A 24388-nucleotide genomic window follows, 5' to 3' on the forward strand; every position below is an offset into this window, starting at 1 on the left:
TACAGTTTAAAGACCTGTATATTCTGAAGAACAGGAGGTCCCAGGATTGCCTTTCTCTATGCTTCCTCATTAACCTAATTTCCTCTGCCTACTTTATCTCCAATCATCCCTAGGATACACTAATTGTAATGTCTCGGTGGGTCAGTGGAAGGTAAAACCACACAGGTACAAAACAAATTGACTGCAGAATCACCAGTTTTATTTCACAGCATCAGCAGATTTTTGTCTTCATGATTTTTGTTTTAAAAGAAGATGTAGTATGGCTAAGTCAATGAACTTTTAATTCTTTAATTGTGTAGTGGGTGCTCGTTATCTGTTACAGGGGAACCACGGAATATTGCCTTTTTGATTTTCCTGAGTTAGGTCAGTAAGGAATGTTCTAGCTCCTTCTTGACTGCCTTCTTCCTGCTTCTCTAATCAGTAAGGAAATTTTTTCTCTCCACTTCAGATCTTCTTTTAGTACCTCCCAGTAGTAATAATTAATACATGAAGATCCCCCATGATTTTGGTATTGTGACTTAAATGTGGCATATTGATTATCTTATTTTAGCCTTAAATTACCATCAAAAGAAGGTAGATTGGTAGCATTTTCATTTCTATTTTACAGATGAGAACACAATCCTGTTCTTTCTGAATGTAAAACAAAACATAACAAAAACAAAAAACAACTAGTATTTGTAGTCCTGCTACCATCAGAAAACATCAGCCTCAGTTGTAGCAGAGGACCAGGAGAAACGTAAGCTGGACTCGGGTTCCTATTCCTCATTTTTCTCTTGTATTTATCAATAAGTATAGCACTGAGTCAAGAGCATGACCTTGGACTAGCACAGCAGGAGACGTCCCAGCTCTGACACTTTGTAGTTGTGTGTTCTTGGGCAAGTTACTTGACCTGTCTACATCTCAATTTCATGCTCTAAAAAGGTCAGGATTCTAATATTTAAAACCTACCTCAATGAAATAATGTTAGGGACTATTTAATATCCAGATCATCCTCATTATACTTACACTCATCTATTCAAACTGCATATGTTGTTCTAGTATTCGTTCATTCCTCCAACAAATATTTGAATGTCCACCATGTATTAGACATTGTGCAGTGAACCAGACACACATAGTCCCTGTCCTCATTAGAGTGTACATAGCAGAGTATCTAGTTCATTCAGATATCAGAATCTACACAGTGTATTTAAGAACACTCAAATGTCAAAGGTCAGGATTTTGATAAGGAGCTAAATAGGAGATGGACAATGAACTTCCAGTAAGGAAGAAGGAAAACCAGGCATGTACTGTTGTTCTAGTAACCAAGCCAAGAAAGTTTTTCCAGATGATGGTAGTGATCAATTGCATTAAATGCCTCTGAGAATTAGAGTAAGTGAGAGTCTGAGAATGAAACTGATTTGTACAAGATGGACATCAGTGGTGTTCTTGATAAGGACAGTTTTAGTGAAGAATGGGAGAACAGAAAACAACTACTTGGTACATATAAATTTTCAGGAATGAATTTCCAGCATCCTTACCCCATGATCACTAGAATTCTTTTGTTCTCAAAAAGAATATTCATCTTTGGGTAGTGCAGGTGACTTACTCAAATTGACCCTCTGCAGTACTGCTATCCAAGTACCTATTCACCATCAAGTCTTTATCACTGTTATCATAATATCTGGAAATATAATACATCTTTTGAACTAGCCTATCCATTGCTGGTTTGCCTTTATACTTACCATTGAGTACACCCTAATATCCGGTGATAAACATTCATCACCCTATCTTATTTTTCAAATATCTAGAATTTTTTTTTTTTTGAGACAGAGTCTCGCTGTATCATCTAGGCTGAAGTGCAGTGGCAAAATCAAGACTCACTGTAACCTCTGCCTCAGCCTACCAAGTAGCTGGGACTATAGGCACGCGCCACTACACCTGAATTTTTTTCATTTTTTGTAGAGACGAGGTTTTCCATATTGCCCAGACTGGGATACCTAGAATTTTATAATGTGTGATAAAAACGTAACTCTTGATGGTCTGATGAGATGTTCAGTATTTTGAGAGATTTCAGCCATTTTAAGAAACTCGTGCCACCATTTTAGGCTTCTTTTAGTACATGGCACTTATTTCTCATGCAGAACAAGACATGGACATCTTTTCTTCTGATACGGATTTATTTCTTACAAAGTAACTGGGAGACAAGCACATTTGAGTAAATCTCTCCTTTGGAGTTTTTTTTTTTTTGGTCTCAAGTATTAAGTGTATCAGCTCTGGCATTTGATTTCTTGTTTGGGGAGAATGTTGAGAGACTTGAGAGACGGCGTGCAAGCTTGCTTTCGAGCTTCACTGCCAGGGCTGGGGTATCCAACTTTGGATGATAATCACTCTCATATTTGACACAAGGGCAGGGGCACTCACTGTAGAAGTTATAAATGATATATCAGCCTGGATTGATTTGTCAAATTGAAAAAAACCAAAAAGAATCCATTCAGAGTGATTTTATTACTTCTTTAAAAAGATTTGAAATTTTGCTTCTATTAAAAAATTACCATAAATGGAATATTAAATAAAATGTGTGATTGTAACGTGACATTTAACTGTAGTGCTTTCCCCATGTTATTATGAGCATGTAAAAGAATTCTAGTATCTTAATTTTTAAAAATGTAATGAAGATTTAGAGAATGGCTAGGATTTTGTTTTTTAATTTAACTGTAAGTATTGTGTAAGTGAATAAGCAGGGTTTTGTTTTTCAAAAAAAAATTACCTCAAGGCTTCTTTATTAATATATAAAGTTGTGGAAATTGGCTTTATTGGTTACAAACACCACATACTCTCAACATTTGAAAAAAATGCTATTTGTTTAGCATTTTGGTTTGTAAAGACAGAATATTTATTTATTTATTTATTTATTTATTTATTTATTTATTTATTTTGAGACAGTGTCTTGCTCTGTTGCCCAGGCTGGAGTACAATGGTGTCATCTCTGCTCACTGCAACCTCCGCCTCCTGGGTTCAAGCTATTCTCCTGCCTAGGCCTCCTGTGTAGCAGAGATTACAGGTGCGTGCCACCACGTCCGGCTAATTTTTTGTATTTTTAGTAGAGATGGGGTTTCACCATGTTGGCCGGGCTAGTCTCAAACTGCTAACCTTGTGATCTGCCTGCCTCAGCCTCCCAAAGTGCTGAGATTACAGGCATGAGCCACTGCACCCAGCATAAAGACAGAACTTTTAAATGGATACCTTTAAGATTTTCTTGTAGAAATAACCTTACATAAGTTTTCTGAAGCTAGAGCCTTTCTTAGACTGCTTTCCTAACCAAGTGTGAGTATAACAAACTTTTCACACTCGGATGAGTTACCTGTCTCATGTAGATGGACCATGAGCAATGTAGGCCATTGCTTCATTATGTGAGATAGAATTTGTTCAGCTATTTATTTACAGAATCTATGAGTGCTTGCCTATCATTGAATATGTGCGACAAATCCATAGGGTGGATGCTATGAAGCTATTCCATCAAGGAAAAGCTATTCGCCAAATAGAGAAATCACAGCTATCGTGTTTAAAGGTATACATGCATCTATAAGAAAGGAATAGGGCCTCCAGTGCACATATCATGCCATTTCTTTGAGTAGGTTGCACTGGGGAATAATATTTTAAGAAATATAGGTAGTACTCATAGCAGATAGGAATAGCAAATCATTTGCTTCTTGCTGCTCACATTTGCTAAGACTGTTATGAAGATTTTCCCTGGGCACATGAATCAGTTTAATAATGATTGCTGCCAGTTGGTGGCTAGACATCAGACTGCCAGCCTACTCAACAGTGTTGCCATCTGCTATTTGGATTCACAGTGTGTTGCTGCTACGCACCACCTCATTAAGAACGGGACCCTTGTGAGCCATAGACAGTGGCTTATTCAAGCAAGCGAAGTAAACTCCTCCCCAAGCCAAATTTGTAGAGGCTGCATGCATCTCATCTTATTTGGAAATTGCTCTATGCTGATCATGTAGTCTGATAGCTCATTGTCTCTGATCACTTAGGTTTAGTATTTCAAGCCAGCTCCTTATTTCAAATTAGTGTCAAAATACAAATATGATTATTTCAAAGACTTGTAAAAACTACTCCATTTTTTTTGGTAATGCATTCATATCTTAAAGTGGTATTAGTCAGTGGGTTGCCAAACACATATTTTAATAAGTTATTATAATCCACTGGGCTTTTCTGGCTAGTTCTTCCAGTCCTGAAGATTTTTCAGTTTTGTAGAATTCCTACTGCAGTTTTTATTTCTTGGAAATGGACTTTCAAAGGCTTTAATCGTATTTCCTCTTTTCCTCTCCTGTTAAATATCTAAAAGCAGCTAGAATGCAAAATATTTGTATCTGTCAGATAGACATGAGTGCATTTTACCTGACAACCACGGATTATCTTAAAGTTTTAAACCCTGTTACAGAAAAAGAAAATTTATTTGCACAGGTCATATAATATTTAGATCCTCTCCATAGCACCTCCATAGATAGTAGATCCTGTAGTACTTTAAGCATTAGGGTTACATATCAAAATTAAGCTAGTTTCAAATCTCAAAGGAATTCATAAGCTGAGATTTAAGTCTTGGGTACCCCTCCCCTTACTTTCCACACAGGTACTTAGTTCTCACACTTCCACTTACCAGCATCCAGAATGTATTTCTTAAGCCCTACACTTGTTAGGTACTCTATGAAAAAGGGCTTTAGGCCAGGCACGGTGGCTCACACCTGTAATCCCAGCACTTTGGGAGGCCAAGGTGGGTGGATCACTTGAGGTCAGGAATTTGAGACTAGCCTCACTAACATGGTGAAACCCCATCTGTACCAAAAATACAAAAAGTTAGATGGGTGTGGTGGCAGGTACCTGTAATCCCAGCTACTTGGGAGGCTGAGGCAGGATAATTGCTTGAGCCTGGGAAGCAGAGGCTGCAGTGGGCCGAGATCACGCCACTGCACTCCATTCCAGGCAACAGAAGAAGACCCCATCAAAAAATAACTAACTAACTAACTAAATAAATAAATAAATAAATAAAATTTAAAAAACGTTGGGGGTCAGCTTTGATGGGCAAAGAAAATTAGAAAGTGGGGTGTCTCAGACAGCATTCTCCAGGATGCAGATTCTGAGATATACTTTAATTGTAGGATATTAAGAAGTGCCTTTTGCCAAACGTTTGTTAAAAGAGAGAGAGAGAGAGAGAAGTGGAATTGGGTGGAGGGAGAAGATGAGTTATAATGCAGGTCCAACGACAGCCTTGGCCAACCCCACAGGGAGCTCTGGAGTTAAAATGGCCCTCAGAGATGTCCTGAGATGGGCAAGAGAACAACTCTGTATCTCCACACTGATCAATCCTTGGCTATGGGCCACTCCACAAAAAAGTGTGACCTTAGGTGAAGTGGTTCTCTACAGCTATGCCAATTCCTGAAGAGGGCTGTCAGCTGCAGGCTGCCTGCTAACATTACACCCAGCAAGTGGGGTGCAAGCCGTTCTTTGAAGGGGGATCTGGGTTGCACATCATACTACTGCCACATGGAACACAGCAAATCATCTCTTTTGGAGAGCTGCACTAAACATTCACATACGAATGGCTTTGAGAATCTGGCACTGAAGGAACTTTCTAATTTAATTTTTCTCCTGACATCAGTTCATATCCTATGGAACTAGTTTTCCACAGAACGTAATTTGATAAATGTCTCCCTAATCTTACAGTGCCTTGCAGGCTGTTAAAAGAACTGCATATAGATGGTTTGCTCTGGGCTTGCCTGCCCTTCAACAGGGTCTATCAGTTCTGCCTGAAAACTTTGGTGTTGCTATATTAGTTAAGGACCTGCTATACAATGGCATGTATGTACTGTGATGAAATGAACCATCACACCTTCATAGGGGTCAGATGAATGAATATGTGATGGATATACTGTGATGAACATGTCATAAAATAGTGACAATTCACTAAGGCCGCCAAGAATGAGCCTGTGAGAGGTTACCAGTATCACTAAGTACAGTAGTGGCTTTACTCTTTAGACCAGGGCTGATGGTAAATGAGGTGGTCAGAGAGCTGGGATTGTTAATGATTCAGGGGTGATGGGCCCTCAAATGATAGAGGGCCCTGGAGGACTAGTGCTTAATTACCAAAAGTCAAGAGGCCATAATTACTATAACAACTGGTGAAATCGGAGGGGTAGTTAAGGGGGTTTGATTCACAGGGTGTTTAGGAGATAATTAATTGAAAGTAACACCCCTACAGGCAAAATAGATGGGCACATAACAAGAATGCTGCTTAACGCCTATAACCAAATAAGGCACGAATGGAACCGCACTCCAATGACACATCCCTTTCTCAGTTCCCAGACCTGAAGCACTTTTCACGTAAGGAACCCACAGATGGAAGAACCCATAAATGGCTGGGTTACTAGGTCACAGGTCACTAGAAGGAAGAACCCTGCTATACAAGTATATACTTTGATGAAATGGCAAGTTCTTCCCCAAATAGATTTATGACTATATGCTGGCAAGCAAGAATATCCAGACACTTCCAGGTTTACTGGGCACACAGCCTGAGTTGACAATGACACCTAATACTCTTCCTGGCAGCTAGGCCTGAATAGAGCTGTGCAGCCCAAGGGGTGGACTGAGCCAGCGTGGAAATGCACCACTGAGATCTTTTGCTGTGGAACATAATTGACTGGGGGGTGTCCCCGCTACTCCTCTCCGTATCCATTGATACAGTCATGCCAAGGCTACATTTCCCATGAGTTGTTTCCATAAGAACAACAATGAATGAATGAGGAAGGTATACTAATAATGCAGGCCTATTCCTGTGAGGTGGGAGGCTCCTCCAATGGGCAACTTTGGTTTGAGTGTTCTTCATCTGACCGCAAACTTTATCAGAACTGTGCTACAGTCTAAGCTTTTTGCTGCTCAACCATCCTTTCTTCCCTCTCTGCTTCTGTATTAGTCAGGGCTCTCCAGAGAAACAGAATCAATAAGTCCTATGGATCTATCAGTCAATCTATAAGGATTTATAATCAATCTATACGGATTTATCCTTATTTAATTATAAGGAATTAAATATAAATCCTTATTTATTATAAGGAATTGGCTCACACAATAATGGAGGCTGAGAAGGCCCCCAATCTGCTGTCCGAAGGTCTGAGAACCAGGAGCATTGAGGTGTCAGTCCCAGGTCAAGGGCAGGAGAAGATGGGTGTCCCAGTGCCACAGTCAGGCAGAAAATTCAACCTCCCTCCACCTATTTTATTTGGGTCCTTAGAAGACTGGATCAAGCCCATCCACACTGGGGACTGCAATCTGCTTTATTCAGTCTATCAATTCAAATGTGAATTTCTTCCAGAAAATGCTTCATGAACACAACCAGAAATAATGTTCGATCAGATATGAGGCATCCTGTGGCCCAGTGAAGTTGACACCCATAAAATTAACCATCACACCTCCATGGAGGCCAGAAATTGTATGTATTCTGAGGACTCTGTCTCCCTGACTTCCTCTCTCTTTAAACCCTTAGCCATTTTCTCCCCGCCAAATAAATGTCTTGTAAATTAAATCCTGTCTTTCCATGTGTTACTTTGGAGGACTGGAACTAATAAATTTGGACTTTGTTCTGGCAGGTAGTTTAGTTATTTACAGTTCAGCTTTATACTATTGAGGCTTGTTTTTAAGCTTTTTGTGCGGGTGGGGAGCAAATGTAGTACAGTTTTTAGTCAGGATACTTTAGCCCTACTCATGTAATATGTAACCTTTCTGGGATCTTTAGTGAATGCCTGGTTTTCAGTCAGGACTCTCCACTGTGGCTGGACGGAAATTAGATATTTCCCAATCACACGCTAATTTTGAGACTCGTTAGGCGTAGTGTTCCGCTAGGTACACAGTGGAGCCTCTACGTAGATTTCTGGATTTTTTTGTCTACCTTCTTCCTTGTTGATACTTTGTCCTAAAAATTCAAACTATCTCAGTCTCAACTCCAATCTTCCTCTCCTCAACTCAGCAAGACTCTGGTCTCCTACGACGGGATCCAGAGTGCTCGCCTCGGAAAGGCAGGGTGATCAGAGGTCTCACTTTGTTTCCCTTCCTCAGCGATCAAGTTGTCTAAACTTTTCCCCCGGCTTCTGGAAACACTGATAGCCAACCTTTCTGTAAAATTTCTAACATAAGTACTTAGAGCTTTAATACGCTGTATTTTCATTAAAATTCATTTCAAAATATTTTCGCAATTTTGCTGTGATTTATTTTGTGACTCCTGGGTCATGAGATGTATGTTCCTTAAATGAATGCATTTAGGAAATTTTTTGTTACCTTTATGTACTTGATTTCTGGTTTAATTTATACTCTATATGATTTCAATCTTTTGAAATGTCTTAAGACTTGATTTGTGATACAGCGTAACATGCACCCCAGAACATGTGGTAAATGTTTTGGGGTACACCTTAAAAGAACATGTATTCTGATGTTTTTGAATGTAATATTTTATGTCTTATTCATATTTATAGTACCAATACATTGCACATAGTAGAAACTTAACAGATATTGAGTTACATAATTCAAAGGTTTTATCCTATTCGTGGTAATTCAAGACCAAATAAGAGAGGATGATGATGACATCACTATTTCTGTTAAGACAGGGCCTCATACAACATACAGGAATGTCCAGTCGAGTCATGCAGTTTCTCCTCTATTCTAACCAATGTTAATGCTAACACTTTATACGATGAAAATTATCCCAGTATTTTTCTACCTATGTTTCTATCAGTTTTCCCTTCATTGATTGTAAGATATATATCACTAGAGCTATTTGACAGTAGGAAACAATTATCTTAGGAAAAGTTAGTGACATTGATCTATAAAGCTCACAGAGACATAAGAAATGGTTAATTTTATTTTTTCATTTTTCAACAAACAACTCACGATTGTTTCTGAGATTACAAAAGATTAGACAATAGCTAATATCTCTATGCAATGGTCAAATTTTTCAAGTAGAATCATTTTTTAATTTTCCGAGTTCCAATGTCACTTTCTCCTTGAACATGACTCAAGGTTAAAACTTATAAATATACACCTTCTCATGCATTTAACTTTCCTATTTAACCCTTCTGCCAACCTTATTCTGGACACTGAAGTTTTGATTATAAAGAAGGAACGAAACAGATTTCGATGAGTCTAACACTATGTTATGTAGGCTTACAAGATGCTTCTTGTGTTCGGTCCCATATCTTTTCAACCTCTGAGTCCAGTCATGGCTCTGTTGAACAGTTATGGAAGATATTACACTGCTCTGTGCTGACACTGTCTCACTTCGAGCATGCACCAAGACTCTAGTTTCGTGTCTTAAGACCTCTCTGATGTAGCAATGTGCGATGCTGAGGTACCATGTGGGCTCTCAGCTCTTTGCAGCCCAGAGGGATGGGGTGGTGGGGGCGGTGAGTTAATGCCCCAAAGGAGCAGCCCTCAACAAACAGGAGGTGACTGCTGATGGAGAAATACTTCTCCATTCTCCCTAAGGCAGACAGTTCTGAGATAAAGTTTAAGAAGAATCCTAAGAAAGTTCTGCATTACGTAGCCATTAATAGGGGTGGACCACTTGATAACAGCAGTATCTGGTTTTGCTTGGACTTACTTTCCCTTTTCCCATGTTCACTCCCCTGCCTCTCATTCCTGCTCCTGGGTGTTAGACTCATAAATAGAATGTGTCTACCTTTGTCTCAGGCTCTGCTTTCAAGAATAACCTAGATTAAAACAGTGGGTAAGTGCGTTGTTGGTACATTACATAATGCAGGGATGTAATTTTCCTTGACTCTGTGCATGCTACAAAGAAACACTTATTCAGATGGCAGCATAGTTGAGGATTTCCACCTTTTTCCTTTTTGAAAGCTCATGGTCCATCCTGAGCCTGACCACCTAAAGAAAAAAAAGTTGTCGTAATTAGGTTACAATTAAACAGGCAAATATCTTTGTGAGGATGACTCTAAGCACTTTTTTTTTTCTGTCTGAGGGAGTCCTCAGCAATTTGGCTGGATATTTTTGTCTAATATGGAAGAGCCCTCAGTCTACTTAATCATGCAAAGATTTGTTGCTTTGGAGATAAGCATATTAAATTTCTTATTTTCCTTGGTAAAAAAACTGGATCTTGGCTGGGTGTGGTGGCTCACCCCTGTAATCTCAGCACTTTGGGAGGCTGTGGAGGGTGGATCACTTGAGTCCAGGAGTTCGAGACCAGCCTGAGCAACATGGTGAGACCCTGTCTCTATTAACAATATAAAAAATTTTTTTAAAAAGTAAAACAAAAAAGCTGGATCTTTTAGTGCTATAACCCCTTTTTGTTAAGATAAAAAAACAAAAATTACTGGAACACTATCAGGGCTTTCTTCATTCGTGAAGGAATGAAGGAATCCTCTGAAAGATACTGAGAGTTATTAGAAATAAATTGAGGTTGTCCATATGCTAGCACTAAGTGAAAACGTTAACAATGATAATTTTTCACTCATTTGGTTCTGAAGACACTTCAGAGAACAAAATTGATTAAAACCCCTCTCTTATTGAAACTGTATTCCAGTGGAACAGAAAGTTAAGACAATAAACCACGTAAATCATTACAATACATTGAATTTAAAATAAAGGCTACAGCCAGGCATGATGGTGCACGCCTGTAATCCCAGCTACTCAGGAGGCTGAGGCAGGAGAATTTCTTGAACCCGGGAGGGTGGAGGTTGCAGTGAGCTGAGATTGCATCACTGCACTCCAGTCTGGGTGACAGAGCGATGCTCCATCTAAAAAAAAAAGGCGGGGGGTATGCAGATGAAAATAAACAAGAGATGGTATATGGCCTGAATTATATACCCCCAAAATTCATATGTTGAAGGCCTAACCCTTAGTACCTCATAAGGTAACTATATTCGTAGATAAGGTTTTTAAGGAGGCAGTTAAGTTAAAATGAGGCCCTTTGGATGGGTCCTAATCTAATCTAAATGCTGTCTTTATAAAAGAAAATTTGGGCATGCAGAGAGACACCAGGGCACTCACTCACAGAGAACAAACCATGAGAGGACACAGAGAGAAGGTAGCCAATGGCCAGTCAAGGAGAGAGGCCACAGGAGAAATCAAACCTGCTGCCATCTTGTTCTTGGACGTCTAGTCTCCAGAGCTAAGAAAAAAATTTTCGGAGGGTTAAGCCACTGGGTCTGTGGTGCTTTGCCATGGCAGCCCCGCAAACCAATCCAGATGCTGAGAGAATGTGTAAGTTTTTTGTTTTGGTTCGTTTCATTGGTAGGTCTCACTGAGAAAAATGACATTAGAACAAAGACCTGCAGAAGAGTCAGTTATATAAATATTTGGGGGCAGGAGCATTCTGGAAGAGGGAAAAGCAATCCCCAAAGCCCTGATCTGGAAGGAGGCCAGGGAGGTTTGATACACAGAGCATTAGAAGATGAGGTTAGAAAGGTATGGGACAGGGAGGCAGATCACAGGAGAGAAGGGTTCTCAGTGGATGCAGGTCCGTACTGTGCACCAACAGGATATTTTGAAAAACTGTGAGCAATTTCGGCATTACTATGATTGCGGTGGTGGTAATGTTAGTGGGCAGGCAACATTTATGTTAAAAGAATAGCCATGCTTAGGACCCTTCCACCTGGCAAAGTATTTTTTCCACATTCGATGTGACTTTAAAATGCCCTGCTGCTCATTCATGGAGATGTAACACTTTATAACCTTTTATGCTAACCTCTAAACTCCATTTATGACAAAATAGGTTACTGGGATCAACTTCTCATTAAACAAGTAAACATTCTGGATACATATATTTGATCAAATTTGGGGAACCTTTGCTAATACTTTTTCAAGTATTTTTCTGCCTGATAGTTTCTCTCCTTGACTTCTGAAAGTCCAATTTCATGTAAGTTAGATGTCTTTATATTATTTCATGAGTCACCATGTTCTGTTTATTATAAACTTTTTTATTCTCAGTGCACTTTAAATTTGGATGATTTCTATTGACTTTTTTTTTTTTTTTTTGAGATGGAGTCTCACTCTGTCACCCAGGCTGGAGTGCAATGGCGCAATATCAGCTCACTGCAGCCTCCATCTCCCCAGTTCAAGCGATTTTCCTGCCTCAGTCTCCCGAGTAGATGGGATTACAGGTGTGCACCACCACATTCAACTAATTTTTGTATTTTTAGTAGAGACGGGGTTTCAGCATGTTGACCAGGCTGGTCTCAAACTTCTGACCTCTGACCTCAAATGATTTGTCCACCTTGGCTTCCTAAAGTGCTGGGATTACAGGCATGAGCCACTGTGCCTGGCCCTCTATTGACCTATCTTTAAGTTTCCTGATTCTCCTTACTGTGTGTCCAATCTACTGATAATCCCATCAAATAATTTCAGTTATTATATTTTTCAGTTCTAGGGGTTCCATTTTGTTCTTCTTCTATTAGTTGTATTTATCTTGAAATTCCCTGTCTTCATTTATCATATCTACCCTTAGTAAGAATCTTTAATAATTTAAAATAGCCATAAATATATTTGAAATTCCTTTTCTACTGATTCCAACATCTGGAGGTCTATTTCTATTGATTTATGACAAAGGTGATGTTGCAGAGCAGTGGGGAAAGGACTTTCTTTTCCAAGAAAAACTTAGGTCAGTTGGATAGCTACATGAAAAAAAAAAATAGTCCTCACTTGACACCATATGCCAAAATTAATTTTAGGTAGTTAGCACATCTAAGTGTTCCAAGAAAAAACTTAAGGTTCCAGATGGTAACGTAAGAGAATGCCCTTGTCACCTTGGGGTAGGCAATGATTTCTTACAGGTTAGCAAAAGCACTAACCATGAACAAAAAGTGATAAATTAGACCTCAATAAAAATTAAAGATTTACCTTTATCAAAATCTAAAAATGAGAGAGTTAAAATGCAAGCCTTTAATTAGGAAAAGGTGTTTGTTTGCAGCACTTATCTAGAATATACACATCAAGTAGAAGAAGATTAGCCAATAGAAAAATGGGTGAGTGCCTAAAAGCCACTTTACTAAAGAGGATATCTGAGTGGCCAATAATTACATGAAAGATGCTCTTTATCTTTAGTCATCCGAGAAATGTAAATTAATACTATATAAACCCCAAATGTTGGAGAGGACATGGAACAATGAGAACTCTCATCATATAATGCTGGCAGGTCTGTAAATTTAAAAAACTGCTTGGCATTGTAATTATAGCTGGTTATGAGCAAACCTTTGATATGTATCCCAATAGAAATGTGTATCTATGTGAACCGATTCACAGAATAATGTTCATGGAAGTATTATCTGTAATAGCTCCAAACCTGGAAAGAACTTGAATGTCCAGTATCAGCATAAGGGACAAGTCACAAAAGACCGCATATCATATGATGCAATTTTTGTGAGATGTCCAGAATAGGCAAATCTATAGAGCAGAAAAATTAGTGGTTGCTTGGGGCTAGAAAGGATAGGGAATTGGGGTTGTGGGAGTAATTGCTAAAGGGTATGAAGTTTCCAGGTGATGGAAATTTTCTAAAACTGTGGTGATGGTTGCATATATCTGTGAATACGCTGAAAGCATTGAATTGTACACATTGAATTGCACACTTTAAGTGGATGAACTGTATGGCATGTGAATTATATCTCAATACATCTGTAATTAAGAAAAAATAACAGCAAAAAGAATAAATTGTGTATACTCATATAACTGAATTTCATACAGCCTAGAATAAAATTTTTAAAAAGACTTGTTACATGCAATGACATGGATGAATTCAAACATAATATAAAGTGAAATAAACCAAGTACTATAAAATATTTACCAAGTAATTCATTTCATGTGAAATGTCAGAATAGACAAAACTAACAGGGGGATGAAGAATGCTACTATTAGTTAATTTCTTGAGCTGGGTTGTGGTTGCCTGGACATGTTTGTGTTAATCTTTGAAAGTTTACTGAAATGTATTTGTTATTTGTACGCTTTCCTGTATGCTGTACTACAACACAAGTTTTATTAAAAGTATTTCTAAAAATCCAATTGTTCAGTAAGTTGTCCTATAATATGCATTAAAAAAGAATTTAAAAATACACGAGCATTTCAACAGTTATTTTTTGTGGGTTAGGGTTATGGAGAATTTATTTTCTCCTATATATGTCTCAGAATTTTCCAAATGACCATGGTAGACATATATTACATTTATCACCAGAAAAAAAATACTATTAAAATACAATTGTCTGAGATAATCTTGCATTACTTTTACACTAAACTCATTTAGTTCAAATGTGGGGACTTCAGCTTTTGCTCCCAGATGAAAAGAGCTTGTCATTTTGGAGCAAAGGAGGGCGTGGCAGTTGGTCAGAGTGTTTCCTGGTGGCCTAGGAGACTGCCAGGAACTCATCACTGGCCACCGGCCTAGGGGGAGGAGCTGAGGTGCAGGTGCAGGGAGGGATTCAAGAGACTGAACTAAACCTGGGTGGGTCCCAGTCCTCATAAAACCTGGATCCTAACTGCAAAACTATGGTCGGGCCTAGGAAGCAGTGGAGGACTCACTGGCGCTCTAGCCTCTGTGCTGGGTGCATTAGTGATTAGGCTTTAATCATCACAGTCCTCATGATTCTATTTTTGTAAGGCCAGCAGCTCAGAGTGGTTTTTACATTGTCAAAACAAAGACGAATACGCTACAGAGCCAGTTCCAGGCCCAAATTCTAGAGTATTTGCTTTCTGGCTCTTTACAGAAAAAGTGGGTAAACTTCTCGATTAGAGACTCTAGGCAGAATTCTAAGGTATTTAAAATGTTTACCTGGGAATGCGCTTGCTGGCGAGGCGGAGCCGGCGCCGGCGTGAAGCAAGTGTGCCCAGGGGCACTGGTACCACGCGATGCTGGATTGCCTAGGCTGGTCAGACGGAGCAAATCGGAATCCACCGAAGAAAATTCACCTCTGAAAGATCCAGTCTGGAAAGGGATGGCCAGGCTCTTCCTGGACAGGGGTGACCAAATGGATGAGGATGCTCTCTGCAGCCCTCGGCGGATCGCAAAGGAGCAGGGCTCCGGTCTTCTATCTGGGAAAGCATCTTTGTCACTCGTCGAGAAGCCAACGGAGCCCCTGCGGAGTTTTCTTTCCCTTTCTCTGCGGCGGGCAGAAGAAGCGCATTGAGCGGTTCGCCCGGCTGTCTGCAACTTTGCGAGCTGAGCCGCGTGGGTGCGGCAGGCCGACCGGCGCGTGCGCAGTGAGCTCTCAGCGCCTCCCACCGCGCAGGCTCGGCGTTGGCCTCCGCGCTCCGGGCTAGTGCGCCCTTCTCGGGTCCCCTAGGTCGCGGGGCAGCCGGGGCGGAAGGGCTCGTTCATTATTTTGAGAGTTTGTTGTGAACGTCATAACCCTTCGTCCTTAAATATTGCCGATACTTGACCTACGCAAGAGACAATGTCATGTGATTCAGCCTAATATCTCAGTATGTATCCCCTCAGAAAAAGGGATTGTTCTACATTCTCAACCCCGCGCTATTGACATTTTGGGCAGGATGAGTTTTTGCTATCTGTGCCCGTAAGGTGGGGGTGACGGGGTGGGATGGGGGTGTCCTGAGCTAAACAATCACTATTTAGCAGCATCCCTGGCCTCTACCCATTAGGTGCCAGTGGCAAACCCCTCCCCCAATTGTGACAACCAACGATGCCTCCAGACACTGCCAAACCCAAAAGGTGTGGTTGGGGGGTGGAGAGGGGAGGGGTGGTGGTGAGGGTTGGGGGAAAAAGGAGAGGTGCAAAATTGCCTCAATTGAGGACCACAGGATCACAATGCGCATCATCATACTTAGGAAATGTAATTGTTAGATTACAATAATCGGATATATTTCATATTTGAATTTCCTCAGTTGTCCCAAAATGTCCTTCTTTACCCTATAGTTTGTAAAATGTAAATCCGAGATTTAACAAGAATCACATAGTGCATCAGTAAGAATCATATATTGCAGTTGTCAAGTCTCTTTCGCTTCCTTCAATATAGAACAGTTCCCTAGCCTTTTTTTGTTTGTTTCTCCTGGTATTGACATTTCTGAAAAGTCTAGCCCAGTGGTCTTCCAGAATATCCTTCAATTTAGAGATGTCAGATTGGTTCCTCATTATACGATTCACGAGTAATATGTATGTACACACGAACATATATGCAGGAATTCTACCTACGTGAATTTTATCTATTTTCAAATGACTTTTTAACTGTCATAACATTTAATTTAAAAAGCACCCTCTGACCAGCGATTTGAAATATTTTTATCACATCCATAAATTTCCACATTATATTTGGATCTAAGATATATTTTCTTTTTTTTCCACGTTGATCTTATTGTCTGCTTATGGGCTAATATTATACTGTTTTTATTAGAGACTAAATTTCAGTATCTGGTAGGGCTAGACTGCGTTATTGCTGTTTTCTGAAGTTTTTTTTTAATATGCTTGGTTATTTTTTCATGTAAACTATAGAATATAGCTCCGTAAAAATACTTTCTAAAAAAAAGAACTTCTGCATATCTTTTCCATTTATGATGTTGCATTTTCCTTTTGACATTTTTTTTCCTTTTGAAAAGCAAGGTTTATTTTTTCTCTTGCTCAAGTTTCAGCCTCGTGTCTTTCAAGAAAGCTTCATAAAGGTTTTTCACTTGTTAAATTTATTCTTAGAGTATTTCTCTTTTTTTGTTGGAATTATCTCTTCTACTTTTCCTTATAACGGCTAGGTTCTTACATAAATTAAGGTACTGATTTCTGGGTCTAATTTTGTATCTTGCAACCATATTGAATCTCCTGTTGCTTCCAGGAGTTTCATGTTGATTGTATCTGCATCTCTGTTTACACTTTTATATAATTGCAGTGATTATCCATTTTGAATTTCAAATTGCCCATCTTTGGTCATTTTTGGCTCCTTTATTTGACACAAGCTCAAATGTCTTGATTGCTTTCTGACACTGTAAGAGTTCCAGTGTCATATTGTACATTTACTGCCTCAGACGTAGAATCAGTCATTTCTCAAAGGTGTCCTGATTGCTTCTAGTGAAAAAGGTATTTGGATGCTACAACCTGCACTTAAAGATGTTCATGGTTAAATGGCTTATCCCTTCCCAGACTCTTCAACACAAGATCTAGGAGAGATGTAGTTTTTCAAAGAAAGATGAAAATAAATAATAACTTTGTGTTGATATTCCAATTCTAATAGAAGATTATAGGGTTTTTACTTACTTGATTTTATATTGCATCTCTTCCCCGATGCTGAAAATCTTGGCTTCTAAATGATATTAACAGAATAATTTACTTTTCTCCATAATATATATAATAGTTTCCAAAATCTACCAGTATTACAGCTGTTAGTAAAAATGTTAGATGTAGTTAAATACAGTTAGGCTTATTTATCTCATATTTTAAAATCTAGGTTGCTTTCTGGGTGCAGCGGCTCACCCCTGTAATCCCAGCACTTTGGGAGGCTGAGGCGGGTGGATCACTCAAGGTCAGGAGTTCAAGAGCAGACTGGCCAGTTGCGCCACAGTGCTGCAGCCTCGGTGACAGAGGGAGACTCCAAAAAAATAAATAAATAAAATAAAAAACTCGATTGCTCAGTTAAAAAGAAAATTAAATCCAAAATCCAAAAGGGAAAAGAACCTTAAATATATCTAACGTTTTCTTTTTGAGTGAAATATCTAATTCATACATTTCATTATTTATTTAAATTATCAGTTTTGTTCTGAACACTCTAGCTGCATCTTGTCAATTCTAATGTCATGTTTTCATTTTTTTTCTAGAAATTCTCATTATTAATTGATACTTCCCTTTGCGGCAAGCTATGTTTAATAGAAAAATTTTAAATTTCAAGATGGGGCTTTCTTATGTTTTGATTATAACTTTCTAGTTTTATCATTATGGTGAATATTTATATTATATTTATGTGATTTATTGAGGCATACATGTTATTGTAAATTAGAGTCAATTTTCATAAGTGTTTTTGTATTTTTTTGTCTAAGGTAAATGTACTATAGTCTGCTATTATTAGTGCATTTCAATTTCTCTTTGAATCTCTTATAATTCCTACGTATGAAAGTAGCTGCTGTGTTACTCACTGCATACCTTTTCGTAAATCTTTTATTTTCACTGTGAATTGTAGCCTTTAGGATTATAAGATGTTCTTTGTCTCAATAATGGTTTTTGGTCTGAATTTTATTTTATTGAATTTCAAAATCTCAATTCTTTCTTTTTTTAATTTGCATTTTCTTAGTAGACCTTTACCCATCCTTCCTTTCATTGTTAGCATTTCTGAATTGTTTTGTTTTAGGTGGGTCTTTGTCTTTTATATACAGCATAGAGTTGGGTTTTCCTTTGAAATCAACCTATTTTTCTTTTTGTTTTAACACTGAAGTTGAGCCCTCTGTTGGCTGATATGTTTGGTCTCAGTTATCTCCTGTATTATATTTACCTGTGTAATATGTAGCGTATTTGATGGTGATAAGTGCTATTGAGGAAAATAAAGGAGAAAGGGTGCATTAAAAATGCTGGGGAGAATATTCTATTTTAAATAGGTGGTCAGGGAAGGCCTCACGGAGGAAGTGATATTTGCACAAACACTTGAAATAGGCAAAGGAATGAATCATTTGGATAAATGAGGTAAGATTGTTCCTGACAGAGGACAGCTAGGCCCAAGGCCCCGAGGCATAGAGTACCTAGTATGCTCTAAGGAACAGCAAGGGAGCTGGTGTGATCAAAGCTGTTAAGCAGGAAAATAGTAGGAGATAAGGCCAGAGGATCAGATAGGGCCCTGTCAGTAGGGAGCAAAGAATCCCTCCTTCAAGAGGAATTTTGGTACCAGATGTTGAAATAATACATCTGCTATACCACAGTAATAAATTAATGACTCTATGAGAACACATAAATAACCCTGGGAATTCCAGTCGAGGTAGGAGAGGAAACTAGGCTTGTGGGTATGATATTTTGGGTACAACTCAAATTATGCATAAAAGAAGTTTCATATTTGCTAACTTTGAGGGTTGGATTACTAAGAACCTTTCCCAACCTGTACGATTGCAACAATCCTTGAATATTCTTCAAGTCTCTCATATTTCAGTTTGTACTTCATATTCCACCTCCAAACATATCAGATATAGATAACAACTATAGCTTTTGGCTATTTATCTGAAGCTGTGCATTTACAGAGGAAGAATCTTATTGCAACATTCACATTAATGAAAGGTATTTTGACTAATGTTCAAAAAGCATGAAAAACTAAAATTCTATACTCAGAAGCTTGATAAAGGACAGAAAATGAGAGATTTTTTGAATTTTTTTAAAAAAGTCAAGTATTTTAAAAGAGTTTTTTGTATTTTTTGTGTTGTTTTTCTTTTTGTAAGAAATCTGTTTTGACAGAAAACTATATGGCAGATGTGTGCGTGTGTTTGTGTGTTTTGGGGAGGAATAGGGATGAATTCAGTCTGTAATCTGGAAAAACTGTGTATAGGATGGGAACAGAGAAGGGACAAACTTTATATGTATACACAGGATTACTTTTTCCTTTTCATGATGTGTTTTATTTGGAAGCATTTACATCTTCTCTTTTTCTTTTCCTCCTTTTTTTTTCCTTCACCTTTCTTTTTCTTAAGCTAAACTGTCACAGTGAAATACTGTGACTAAGCCACAACTCATATAGAAAACTGAACGGTGCATTGTAAAATAGGACACAAAACAAAAGACTTCATCTGAGAGCTGAGATCATCACGAGTACACAGACCCACTGCAGTAATTCAACAGTGTTTCTCAGAGCCCGGGACAATTTCTTCAATTCTTGGTATCCTACTGCCCCCTGCTGTTCTTGTGGAAGCACTGACTACAGAAATTAAAGTCTTCATAACATTGCACAGGTTTTAGTGCAATATTAACGTGCTATCAAAGAAAGTTAAGTAGTTCAAAGATTTAAACAGAGTAATTTAAGGAATTGCTTTCTAAAAGGCTGAATATCAAACATATTACAAAGCAGCTTTCTCGACTCTCTAATATGTTGAAGAGAAATCTAATCCAGTTATTTGGCTTGTGAATCTGGTTTCGTTTTTAAGTTTCTGAGGGGAGCAGAGAAGAAGGCAATTGAGGTAGCTTAGAGATAAATTGGTAAAGAGAAAGCAGCGAGTAGATGGAGAAAATGAAAGGAAAAATGTGCAAGAAGGAGGGGGTAATGAATAATTTACATCCTCGAGGGTAAAGCAGTTCAGTCCTGAACAGATCGTTTACATTCCTCAGGGGGGTCGGGCAGAAACGAGCTCCACGGAAAAGCCCGGATGAACCATTTGTGAGCCTCACTTCTGCTTTCTGCTCCTGGATTTGATCATGGAAACCTCTCATAGCGGTTAGGATGTGAGTTGGGGCCTCTGAAGCAGGGCAGAGGCACATCATCTTTGGAGCTGATTTCCTGGCCTTCTCTGCAATTTGTGAAGAGCTCAGGGGCTGTGTCCTGGATGTAAGTCAGCCCACGTGCAAATGCGTATGTGTGAGCATGCGAGTTGGATGTTATATGTTCCAGGTTTTAGACTCTGAGGGCTGCTAGTTCCTGCATGGCAGACCTTCCCCTTGGGATTAATAAGGCGCCAGTGTCCCCTGTCACTTAGTAAAAGTAGTTAGAAGCTTGGGGCCTTGCTTCAGCATTTGTTTTTTTGCTGAGACTCTTTCTCCATGAGGAACACGATTGGAGAAGAAACATTCAGTATTTAGAAAATTAAATGTATCCATGTTATGATAAACGTAGAAATCCAGTCCAAACTGCTCTTGAAAGATGTAGTTTTTGCTATAAATACTATAGGAGTGTCACTTCTAAAACTTCCGAAGTTCCTACTTCAAAGGCACAATGATGGATTTTAAGAAATAAAACTTTAAGACAATATTTACGTGGTTTATTTCAGGTAACAATAACCTGATTCCTTAATGCTTGGGGCTATGTTCATAGCATTGCTTTTAGTGCTATCATTTTCTATTTCTCTTGTATGACATATTGTATTAGTCCGTTTTCATGCTGCTAATAAAGACATACCTTCACAAAAGAAATAGGTTTAATTGGACTTACACTTCCACGTGGCGGGGGAAGCTTTACAATCATGGCAGAAGGCAAGGAAGAGCAAGTCGTCTTACATGGACGGCGGCAGGCAAAGAGAGAGAGCTTGTGCAGCGGAATTCCTCTTTTTAAAACCATCACATCTCGTGAAACTTTTTCACTATCACGAGAACAGCACAGGAAAGACTTGCCCCTGTGATTCAATTACCTCCCACTGGGTCCCTCCCACAATACGTGAGAATTAAAGATGAGATTTGGGTGAGGACACAGCCAAACCATATCATTCCTCCCCTGTCCTCCCAAATCTCATGTCCTCACATTTCAAAATCAATCGTGCCTCTTCAACAGTCCCTCAAAGTCTTAACTCATGTCAGCATTCACTCAAAAGTCCACATCTGATACAAGGCAAGTCCCTTCCACCTATAAGCCTGTAAAATCAAAAGCAAGTTAGTTACTTCCTGGATGCAACGTAGGTACAGTCGTTGGGTAGCCATTCCAAATGGGAGAGATTGGCCAAAACAAAGTTCCTACAGGCCCTGTGCAAGTCTGAAATCCAGCGGGACAGTCAAATCTTAAAGCTCCAAAATGATTTCTTTTCACTCCATGTCTCACATCCAGGTTATGCTCATGCAAGAGGTAGGTTCCCAAGGTCTTAGGCAGCTCCGCCCCTGTGGCTTTGCAGGGTATAGCCTCTTCTTGACTGTTTTCATGGGCTGGCGTTGAGTGTCTACGGTTTTTCCAGGCGCACGCCGCAAGCTGTTAGTGGATGCACTATTCTGGGGTCTGGAGGATGATGGTCCTCTTTTCACAGCTCCACTAGGCGATGCCTCAGTAGGGACACTGTATGGGGCCTCTGACCCCACATTTCACTTCCACACTGCCTTAGCAGAGGTTCTCCGTGAGGGCCTCACTCCTGCAGCAAACTATTGCCTGGGTGTCCAGACATTTCCATACATCTTCTGAAATCTAGGTGGAGGTTCCCAAACCTCAATTCTTGACTTGTAGGCACCCACAGGCTCAACACCACATGGAAGCTGCCCGGGCTTGGGGCTTGTACCCTCTGAAGAAACAGTCTGAGTTGTACCTTGGCCCCTATTAGTCACCATCGGAGTGCCTGGGACGCAAGGCACCAAGTCCCTAGGCTGCACATGGCATGGGGACCCTGGGCCCAGCCCAGGTAACCATTATCTCCTAGGCCTTCTGGCCTGTGATGGGAGGGACTGCTGTGAAGACCTCTGACATGCCCTGGAGACACCTTTCCCATTGTCTTGGGGATTAACATTCAGCTCCTCGTTATTTATGCAAATTTCTGTAGCTGGTTTGAATTTCTCCTCAAAAAATGGGTTTTTCTCTTCTATCACATTGTCAAGCTGCAAATTTTCCAAACTTTTTATGCTCTGCTTCCCTTTTAAACTGAATGCCTTTAACAGCACTGAAGTCACATCTTAAATGCTTTGCTGCTTAGAAATTTCTTCTGCCAGATACCCTAAATCATCTCTCTCAAGTTCAAAGTTCCGCAAATCTCTAGGGCAGGAGCAAAATGCTGCTAGTCTCTTTGCTAAAACGTAACAAGAATCACCTTTGCTCCAGTTCCCAACAAGTTCCTCATCTCCATCTGAGACCACCTCAACCTGGACCTTATTGTCTATGTTGCTTTCAGGCTTTTAGTCAAAGCCATTCAACAAGTTTTTAGAAGTTCCAAACTGTCCCACATTTTCCTGTCTTCCTATGAGCCCTCCAAACTGTTCTAACCTCTACTTGTAATCCAGTTCCAAAGTTGCTTCCACATTTTCAGGTGTCTTTTCAGCAACACCCCACTCTACTGGTACCGATTGACTGTCTTAGTCCGTTTTTCATGCTGCCGATAAAGACATACCTGAGACTGGGCAATTTACAAAAGAAAGGGGTTTAACTGGACTTAGTTCCATGTGGCTGGTGAAGCCTCACAATCATGGCAGAAGGCAAGGAGGAGCAAGTCATGTCTTACATGGATGGCAGCAGGCAAAGAGAGAGAGCTTGTGCAGGGGAATTCCTCTTTTTAAAACCGTCAGATCTCATGAAATTTACTCTCATGAGAACATCACGGGGAAGACTTGCTCCCCTGATTCAGTTGCTTCCCACTGTGTCCCTTCCACGACACATGGGAATTCAAGATGAGATTTGGGTGGGGGCACAGCCAAGCCATATCACTTAGTATTTATTTTCTCAGAGTTATATTCTCCATTTGGGCAGTGCTAAAGATGTGAAGAAACATAGAGCAGGCTGTGTCTTTAAGACTTTTATAGTAATTTAGAAAAATGTAGAACCACAGCATGATAATCATGTAAGAGTGAGGTGGGGCCAAGAGTAAGATAATAATCTCCCCATTGTCTTTTATTCTATCAGTTTACCCCATTCCCTCCCCTCCCTTTCCCTCCCCTCCCCATCCCATCCCATCCACATCCCCTCCCATTTTTCCCTTCACCTCTTTACTATTTCATTTTATTTGTATTGATATTTAAATTTCAAATCAAGAATACTGGCTATTCTGTTTATATAATTTTGCTCAATCTGTAGTACTCCAGGACATAGTACAATGTTTGCATATAGTTGCAATAAATCTCTGTTGCATGAACACCAACACACTTATTAATTGCCTAGCATTATGCTGCTCCTGTGTAAAACAGATGTACATTTGATTTCAGGAAAGGAGAAAAGTTAAGTTGGAGGGAATTTATGTAGACCTATAGGAAGAATTAGAAATATTTGTATTCAGATTCTTAGGGGCGATGAGAAAGTTTGTTAATGATAAAAGCTAGAACACAAAAATTTCACCTTGTAAGTATCTGTGGAAATATTTATCTTTAATGGTTTTCTTATGTTGCTAAGAATGATCAACTTTTAACATTTCCCGTTGTGTAGTTCCTTATCAGATCTGTGTACACGCACCTACCAAAGATAGGGTGGGAACTTGCATCTTTTATCAATCCTGGAGAGCAGATGAACATGAGGCCTGTTTTTCAAAAATAAATTTAAACTTATTTTTTTTTTAGAATCAAGAACTAACTTACCAGTGTTTCACTGTACAAAATTTACAGTTAATCGAAACCTGATTTTGCCTTCTTAACTGTTTGCGACCCAAACTGCCTGCTCTTATTTAATTGTTTTACTTAAATTGTATTGAATACTAATATCTAACAAAGTTGTAGCCCTAAGTGATTCCAAAATTTCATTAAGTTATTGAGAAGTGGATCTTCTCTGCAAGTGTATTGTGATGTATACTATAAAGTTGTATTTATATTCTCTTTTCTTCCCCTTCTACAGTGCCAGGGACTCCTCATAGAAAG

General features: G+C 39.3%; 1 protein-coding gene across 1 annotated transcript; it reads right to left on the reverse strand.

Annotated features, from left to right (window-relative positions):
* Nucleotides 1-5136: 5136 nt before the first annotated feature.
* On the reverse strand, nt 5137-20359 carry LOC126949022 (uncharacterized). Its single transcript, XM_050781422.1, has 3 exons — nt 20249-20359; nt 14801-15307; nt 5137-9912 (listed from the first exon to the last, which is right to left on the reverse strand). The coding sequence occupies exons 1-3, from the start codon at nt 20357-20359 to the stop codon at nt 9838-9840; spliced, it is 693 nt and encodes a 230-aa protein (XP_050637379.1). The 3' UTR covers nt 5137-9837.
* Nucleotides 20360-24388: the final 4029 nt, after the last annotated feature.

This window comes from Macaca thibetana, chromosome 2 (assembly GCF_024542745.1).
Source record: "Macaca thibetana thibetana isolate TM-01 chromosome 2, ASM2454274v1, whole genome shotgun sequence".
Lineage (NCBI taxonomy): Eukaryota > Metazoa > Chordata > Mammalia > Primates > Cercopithecidae > Macaca > Macaca thibetana.